Source organism: Manacus candei, unplaced genomic scaffold (assembly GCF_025592945.1).
Source record: "Manacus candei isolate 608988 ecotype Guabito, Panama unplaced genomic scaffold, ASM2559294v1 h1tg000086l, whole genome shotgun sequence".
NCBI classification, from domain to species: Eukaryota; Metazoa; Chordata; class Aves; order Passeriformes; family Pipridae; genus Manacus; species Manacus candei.
The window spans coordinates 7,701,164-7,709,665 of record NW_026138134.1 but is presented as its reverse complement, the minus strand read 5'-3'; the positions used below and the strand labels follow the sequence as shown (position 1 = coordinate 7,709,665).

Below are 8,502 nucleotides of genomic sequence, written 5' to 3'. Positions count from 1 at the left end.
CATTTCCGGTTGCCGCGGCGGCCATGGGGGGGGGGGGGGCACTGCGGGGCGGAGTCCGTGGCGAGGCCGCCCCCGCGCCAGGGCGAGCGCTGCTCCCGGCGCGGAGCTTTGCTGCGCGGATCCCGGCGCCGGGCACAGACGCGGCCAAAAGCCCTCCCGGTCCCAGCCGGCGTCCGTGCCGGCGGGCAGCTCGCGCCAGGGCCAAAGATGGCGCTTCCATCCCCGATAGGCCGCAGAGGCCCCGCGCAGCCGGCACCGCCCCTGTAGCGCCCGGCCAGGGAGGTGGCGGGAGGCGCCCCCGCCCCGCCCCGCTCCTTGCCCTTGGTAGGGGCAGCGCCCGCCGCGGCAATGGCGGCCTTGCCCGCCGTGCCCCTCCTCATCAACCTCGGCGGGTCGCTGCTGGGCTTCGCGGCCACGCTCACGCTGATCCCGGCCTTCACCGACCGCTTCCTCGCTGCGCGGCTCTTCGGGGAGGACCTCAACAAGGCCTCGCGGCGGCCCGTGTGAGTAGCGCTGCCCGCCGGAGCTGCCCCGCGCGGCCAGCCCGGGCCCGGCTGACTCCCCGCTCTGCCTTCCTTCCAGCCCCGAAGCACAGGGCGTCATCAGCGGTGCCGTGTTCCTGATCATCCTCTTCTGCTTCATCCCCGTGCCCTTCCTGAGGTGCTTTGTGGAGGAGCAGTGCGCGGCCTTTCCTCACGACGAGGTGAGGCTTGCCTGGCGCAGCGAGCGCAGCAAGCTCGGGCCGGGAGCAGCCACTGGTGACCGGGATCCTGTTCTCTGTCCTGCAGTTCGTGGAGCTCATCGGTTCGCTCCTTGCCATCTGCTGCATGATTTTCCTGGGCTTTGCAGATGACGTTTTGAACCTGCGCTGGCGCCACAAGCTGCTTCTTCCTACCATGGCTTCCCTCCCACTGCTCATGGTTTACTTCACCAACTTTGGGAACACGACCATTGTGGTGCCTAAGCCCTTCCGGGTGCTGCTGGGCATGCACTTGGACCTGGGTGAGTTATGAGTCACCAGAAGCCATCATCCAACTGATGAGCAATTGGTGGAAGGAATCACCTGAAGCTGTCTGTGCTGCAGAGGGAGCAAACAAAAGGATTTGGTTAAGTAACCAGTGAAAGGGTGGAACTCCACCCACTAAATATTAGGCTGAAAGAACATCCAGAAACCCAGCACACGTTCAGTTGTGAATAGATAGGCACCGATCATTTTCCCATGATTCTGGCAATATGGGTGTACACAACATGTAGTTGCTAACACCAGCATGACTGAAAGAGAGACAGAACCTTGCAGCCTGCCCCTGCGGCACAGCAGTTTGCTGCAGTCGCAGTGCTGTATGTATGTGTACACATGATGGCCAGCTCATAGGAGAGGAAGCAATCTATTTGCAAGCTACCACAATCAAAACTCACTGAGATTGTTAGGTAAAGGATTGTTGTACAAAGCAAGAAGTGAAAGCTTCGGTGAATTGGCCCAGGGCCTGCTTTGCCTGCCAGTACTAAAGCATTTGGCTTGCTCTGATCTGTAGGTATCCTCTACTATGTGTACATGGGCATGCTGGCAGTGTTCTGCACCAACGCCATCAACATTCTCGCTGGAATTAACGGGATTGAAGCAGGACAGTCACTGGTGATAGCTGCTTCCATTATCGTATTCAACATTGTAGAGTTAAATGGTAAGGAAAATAACAAACATTTGGGGGTACAAAAAGCAAAGGGAGATTGAATCCTAGTCTGCAATAGCTGTTATTAATAAAAATCAACCAGTCCTGTCTTATCACAAACAAACACGTTTTCCTTTTTTCTATAGGGGATTATCGAGATGATCACATCTTTTCTCTCTACTTCATGATTCCCTTTTTTTTTACCACGCTGGGCCTATTTTACCACAACTGGTAAGAGGAAGGACATCGGTTTCTTTGGAAGCATCCTTTCCCTCTACTTTCTCCCTTTTCAAACACACAAACCGCTTAACAATGTGCAGATGGGATGCTGGAGGGTAGATAGGCTTCTTGCCAGAACTAAGAGCACAAAGCATTTATGTGGTGGTAGCTTTTCTTTTTATTAGAACAGTTGTGGTCCCACCAGCACCCCCAAATGCACAGAGTCAGAATACATTCCCTCCCATGCCTCACTGGACGTCTTTTCCTACCGTATTCTCTACAAGTCGGGTGGTGAGTCCCAGTCCTGCAGTTCTTAGAATAAATACCTACAATTGTTTTTACTGTGTAGATCTACTGCAGATCCCTCTTGGCCCCTAACCTGTGATGTGGGCATACGTTCAGTGGTTAGAAAGTAATTTGCATGGTAACAGTAATCATGACAGACCTTTGCTTTTCTGCCCCATGGATTGCAGGTACCCATCTCGAGTGTTTGTTGGGGACACCTTCTGCTACTTTGCCGGCATGACCTTTGCCGTGGTGGGGATCTTGGGGCACTTCAGCAAAACCATGCTGCTTTTCTTCATCCCACAAGTGCTCAATTTCCTCTACTCATTGCCTCAACTCTTCCACATCATTCCTTGTCCCCGTCACCGGCTGCCAAGGTAATGTACCTGAGTGACCTATAGTGGTACCACAGATTGTGTCTTTTATCTTCAACACCAACTGAGAAAGGTGGTGATAGGTGCTCTTTTTAAAAGCCATCAAAGTATGTTTTCTAGTTAAAAGGTAGCCAGCTCACTCTGTCAGTTACAGTTGAGTCATACTGTAGAGGTTTCTCAGAAAAGTGCACTTTTCTGACCACCCCACTCCTCAGATACAGAAGAATATTTTTAACAATATTAGAATATGATGACTCTCAGCTACAAGATTGAGAGAAGTTGACACAGGGTGCTTTTAATGCTGTTGCAGTGAGATCTGCTAAGATTTCATAGTAGCAAGCATTCTGCAGCACTATGCCATGTCAGCTATGGTCTCTGCAGATGTTAGATTCTTCTATTTTAGTCTTTAAACTATACAGCTTTATGCATATATAGGGGGTACAGGGGAAGAGGAGTCTCCTCTGCTCCCTCTGAGGGACTAGGTATCAACAGCTGTTGTTACTTTTTTTTTTTTTCCTCCACTGGATTTCTTTCTTGGCTACTCAGCTGTGCATCTAAGTCTGCTTACATAGGGGTCTCTGTCTCATTGTTTTATCTGGACTAAATTTTTAATGTTTCTTTTAGGCTTAACCCTACTACAGGAAAGTTGGAGATGAGCTACTCCAAATTCAAAACTAAGAGCCTCTCTGCCCTAGGATCAAACATTCTGAAGGTAATACCCAGAAAACATTCAAAATTCAGATGCATTTTGAGGCAGTGGTCAAACGCAAGAGGAGCAAGATGGAAGGGAATGCAAAACTTCTAGGTTCAGTAGTTATTTCCTGGCTCAAATCCAGAAGAAAATATTCTGCGTATTCTGTTACCATCCCTCACGGTCACATGATTGTTTTAATAATCAGTCCCAGATTTCAGGGATGGTACAGCAAAAGGGCTCTTGAACAAAACCAAGCCAGTGAGCACCAAACGTACCTGGTGCAATAATGTGCAATATTTCTTTCCCCAGGTAGTCAAGATCTTGCATGTAGTAGATGTGAGGAGTGGAATGGATGAAGATGGTGAATACACTGAATGCAATAATATGACACTTATTAACTTTGTCATAAAGCTGATTGGACCCACCCAGGAGCGAAATCTCACTCTTCTATTGCTACTCATTCAGGTCAGACAACAAGTTCCTCCAGAAGAAAGATGTACTCTAGAATGGAAACAGATCCAAGTCAGTCTCAAGAGTTTTAAGGGGAAAGGGGGAAGTAAATTATCGTGCTCTTCACACAAGATGCAGTTGAGCTGTGGAACTTAGGGAGGCTTACACAGCTCAAGGAGGAAGCAAATTCACATGCACACCTCCCTGTTCATTGAGAGCTTACAAAAACAGTCTCTAGGTTAGCTTGAGGAGATTCCCAAGGCACAGATTATTGGCTGCAAGAAAAACATGAGGACAGCAGAGTGCTTTGTGACTCTGACCAAGTACAGCCTTTCTGCATGTTCCTGTTTGTTAGTCATAGCAAATGAGAGTTATCTGACAGGTGGACTTGTGTAAGGGTGGCACAAGGCTCAGCAGTCCCCAGAATCTGAGCAGGAGCATTTTGGAGCCACTTGGAACACAAGGATAATACACCTCACAGATACTGCCACTACCCCTATTCAGCATATGAACTCTCATGCATGATATAGTAGAAACACCACTTTTGGAAAGGCAAGCATTGGTTAATTGCCTCTGATAAATTCTTTTTTTCAATCTCAGATTTAAGATAAGAGGGTCTTATTACAAAAGAGACACTTAGCAAAATTCCCATTCAGGAGAAAGGACTTCCAACAGAAGCCTGTAGAACAGACCTTAGGCAGATGACATCGGGGATTGCAGAAGACAGGAAGTACAGAGCCCAGTCACAGCAAAGAATTCCTGACAGCACCTTATTGTAAGGATGCTGAATTGCAGCCTTGACATGAGGTATTTTCCATTACAAACCATATTATATTATGATATAGGCTCCTTAAGGACAAATGAGTTATTCCCAACCGTTCATTTCATCCACATGTTCTCAGAATGTGACTGTGTGCAGGCACATGCAGAAATCCCCCACTGATACCTATAATTCTCAAAGAAATTGGGTCTGTGGATAGACTATACCTAAAACATTTAGCCTATGTGTTGCTGTTTAATCAAAGGAGGCATGCTGGAAAGCTTAGCAAATCCATATGGAAAGGAGAAATCTGACAGCCTGTAGACCATTCAACACTGTAATGTTTCTGTTGTATGTCTTTTTTACCTAGGTCCTGGGCAGCACCATTGCATTTTCCATCCGGTACCAACTAGTGCGTTTGTTTTATGATGTCTGACTGGACCGTCAGGAGTAAGGGAAAGAGTTGTACCAGCCGGTCCATTTTCTCCAGTTGCTGATCAAATGATTCAACTGATCTTACTCCAGCCCTCTGAGAACCTCAGAATACCTGTCAAAACACAAGCAACTGCTCTATGTGGGCTAGTCTTGAACCGTTTGTTTTGGGGTTTTTCGGTGCATCAGAGGCTTTTGTCCAATTCTGTTGATGGAAAGGGTTCACTGCTACTTGGACATCACTGTTACTGGGAATACCTTTCAGAGGGAAAGCAAATGACCCAAATGTTTACTGACAGGGAAGTGGGAAAGATGGAATCTCTATACATCTAACAAGGATGTTACTGTTCCTCAAGAGAGAAAACAGCAGCTTTAAATTCTGTGAGATGCTCTAGAGCACAATAAGTAAACCAGATTTCGCTCCTGGCTTTTCCAATCCTTTGGTCCATGGACATAGAGTGACATGTTATAAACCATGCTCAAAACTCAGAACGCTCCAAGAATAAAATAACTCATGGTTCCCTTTCCCCTGCAGTGCTTTGCCACGACAATATTGACATGCAGTAAAACTGGGTTACACGATCCCTCCCTGTACCTTTCTACCCTGCTAGGGGGTTGATCATTTCTGCAGTTGACTCCCTCCTTTTTTATGGCTACTAGGAATGTTCCCTGCTGATGGGCTTTTAATTTTGAACATCATCATCTGCCTTCCTCTGTAGAAGAGGACACATCTGGAACAGGCTAGCAGAGTAAGGATCGCTGTGTCCTTAGATTAACATGGAACTAAGACCCTGCAGGCTGCCATTATCTTCTCATCAAATATAAATAATTACCTATAGAGCGGTATAGCACCACTGCTACTTACCCAGCAGAAAAACACAGAACAGCCATTGGAGCACCGGGTTAAAGAGTCTGCGCAAGATTAACGGCAGTGAAAAGTGAAATAATGCAACGGCAAAAACAGGGATGCTGAGGTGGCTGAGTAGGAGTTGCCAGGTCCAGTACCTTAATAGATGCAAGGCTGCTGCACCTCCACACACCCACGTCCAGCCAGTAGCGAGGCTTGGGATGTTTTTCCAGTATGCAAAAACATGTATGTCCAGTGGCGCTGAGTAACAGAGACAACACACAGCACTCGAGCGTGGATGGCACGAGTGCCAAATCCTCTTCCTCTTCTCCAGTTCGTAAGTCTACTAGCGGAGTATATTCATAAACACATACATACACAAACATTACAAAACCCTTCAGTACCTGGCCTTAAAACACTCGGTCTGTCCAAAAATGTGCTGCTGGATTTCATGGCATATGGAGAGAAATTAATCTCTCTGCTCTGATCCAGTAGGCAAAGCCCAGACAGCCACCGCATTTTCTTCAGTAAGCTGGCTTAGCCCTACCTCCAGTAAGCATCCTGCCCACCCTGATCTCCCATATGAGATCCTGGATATCTGGCTCTAAATCCTACTCACTCTCTGGTCTGGCTCGTTCACTAGGGATCGCACATCTTTTCATTCCACCCTAGCCCTGGCCCCTCCTCTCCCTGCATGCACTGAGGTCTTCCTGTTTGCTGGAACTGCATACACACTGACCCCTTTTACCTATGGCCTGATGCCAGTGGCTGGTACTTAAGACCTCCAGACATACATAAACACGCAGGGTTGACAGTCCCCTCACCCTAGAAAAAAAACCTAGAAATGGAGTTTAGTGAGGTGGGACAGGCTGCGGAGATAATTATTACTGATCAGCAACATATTAAGACATGGCCACTTTCTTCACACTTTTTCTCCTTCAATGGTCCCATAGTTTTTTCCTCCTAGTCAGCTTTGACTCCTTCCCTGCCTTTGGTGCTTCTCTTGATATACCCATACTATAAACCCATAATACATCTCACACACTCCCACAGTCCCCTAAAAGGATCTCATGTTAGGTTTTCGTTCCCAAATGCTCTTCCCCTGTATGAATGAGGACACCCATTGGCCTGCAGGCATCCCAGGAGCCCTCCTGCCTCACTCTGGATGGAAGCCAAGCCAAGGCCAAAGCCCAGGCCCAGAAGCTGACTCCAGTCCTCAAAACCTCTGGGAGCAGCCCAGGAGGGGGACCATCGTGCTGTTTCAGCCATCGCGTGCCTCATCTGCCATCACTCCTCTGCCCCTTTGGTCCTATCCCTTAGTAACCTGAGAGCTGGCAGAGCCAAAGCTCCTCACACAGACCTGACCTTGCAGCTTTACCCGCTGCTATCCGGAGCACTGGACGGACAGCACGAGGGACTCCGCGGGACCCGCCGCTAGTCCTGCCAGACCCCCCCCCTCGGGAGGCGCCGCAAAACCCCCGCACACCTCCAACGGCCGCGGCGCGGTTTAAATTTGGCGCCGCGCTCGCTGATTAGCTGGGCTCCGCCGCCAATACACTCAGGGCAAACGCGGCGGCGTCTCACAGACGACCAGTCAGCAAAAAGCTTCTTACGGCAGGACGCACCAATAGCGAGGCGCGGTGTCGGTGTCCAATGAGCTGAGTCCTAGTTGACGGGAGGTTATAAAAGGCCCCGGCGAGGCCGGTGCCGCCTCAGTTGGCCACAGCGGCCGGAGCGGCGGAGCGAGGCGTCATGTCCGGCCGTGGCAAGAGCGGCGGTAAGGCCCGCGCTAAGGCCAAGTCTCGCTCGTCCCGGGCTGGGCTGCAGTTCCCGGTCGGGCGCGTTCACCGGTTGCTGCGACGCGGGCACTACGCGGAGCGGGTGGGGGCTGGCGCGCCCGTGTATCTAGCGGCCGTGCTCGAGTACCTGACGGCCGAGATCCTGGAGCTGGCGGGCAACGCGGCGCGGGACAACAAGAAGACGCGGATCATCCCCCGTCACCTGCAGCTGGCGGTACGCAACGACGAGGAGCTCAACAAGCTGCTGGGCGGCGTCACCATCGCGCAGGGCGGCGTCCTGCCCAACATCCAGGCCGTGCTGCTGCCCAAGAAGACGAGCGGCGGCGCCGCGAGCCCCGCCAAGGCCGGCAAGAAGGGCAGTGGGCAGCAGTCACAGGAGTACTAGGCCGGCCGCCCCTCCGGCGCCACACAAAAGGCCCTTTTCAGGGCCACCCCATTGCTCACGGGGAGAGCTGTAATCCGGGGAGGAGAGGGGGGGGTCGGGCCGGCTGCGGGGGACGAGCAGGAGCTGGCCCGAGGCCCATCAGACACCGAACACAAGAGCTGCTCTGTAAGGGCTCGTAATTTACTTGTATTTACCTCTTACCTTCAGTGGACGTTGCATAGAGAATAAACAGTGCTTCGTTAACAAAACAGGACCCCAATAGGGTGCCATTTCAGTATTTCTACAAGGCACTGTAACACACAAACCCTGCTGGGATGATGGTGACCCAGTAGTGAGTGCAAGGAGCCAAAGTAAAAGGAAAGAGCTGTTACAAAGAAAGGCACAATAGCCCAAATTTGGGCTTCTGCTTCAGCTCCCCATTCACTGGCTAGTGGAAATGAACTGGCTCAGATTACCCTTGTGGGCAAGCACTCAATGGCTGTCCACTCCCTCATTTAATCCTGACAAATTGGCAAATCTGCATCTACCTGATAACCACAGACTTAATTTACCTTAACGGAGAGCAAGGTTGAAAGTGGTATCTGTGCTAC

At 50.3% G+C, this 8,502-nt stretch overlaps 2 protein-coding genes and 1 long non-coding RNA gene across 3 annotated transcripts; 2 read left to right on the top strand and 1 right to left on the bottom strand.

Moving 5' to 3' along the window:
• The first annotated feature begins 67 nt into the window (after nucleotides 1-67).
• On the top strand, nucleotides 68-5,415 carry DPAGT1 (dolichyl-phosphate N-acetylglucosaminephosphotransferase 1). Its single transcript, XM_051812576.1, has 9 exons — nucleotides 68-503; nucleotides 583-703; nucleotides 789-1,002; nucleotides 1,533-1,679; nucleotides 1,814-1,898; nucleotides 2,360-2,548; nucleotides 3,170-3,257; nucleotides 3,549-3,704; nucleotides 4,820-5,415. Exons 1-9 carry the CDS (start codon nucleotides 349-351, stop codon nucleotides 4,883-4,885), a joined length of 1,221 nt encoding a protein of 406 aa, XP_051668536.1. The 5' UTR covers nucleotides 68-348; the 3' UTR covers nucleotides 4,886-5,415.
• Nucleotides 5,416-5,745: 330 nt separating this feature from the next.
• On the bottom strand, nucleotides 5,746-7,296 carry LOC127482363 (uncharacterized). The gene is made up of 3 exons (XR_007908528.1): nucleotides 7,089-7,296; nucleotides 5,887-6,071; nucleotides 5,746-5,793 (listed from the first exon to the last, which is right to left on the bottom strand). It is a non-coding gene; the product is annotated as an uncharacterized LOC127482363 (long non-coding RNA).
• A 44-nt stretch (nucleotides 7,297-7,340) lies between these two features.
• Nucleotides 7,341-8,209, top strand: LOC127482362 (histone H2A). Its single transcript, XM_051812578.1, has one exon. It carries the CDS (start codon nucleotides 7,481-7,483, stop codon nucleotides 7,910-7,912), a length of 432 nt encoding a protein of 143 aa, XP_051668538.1. The 5' UTR covers nucleotides 7,341-7,480; the 3' UTR covers nucleotides 7,913-8,209.
• Nucleotides 8,210-8,502: the final 293 nt, after the last annotated feature.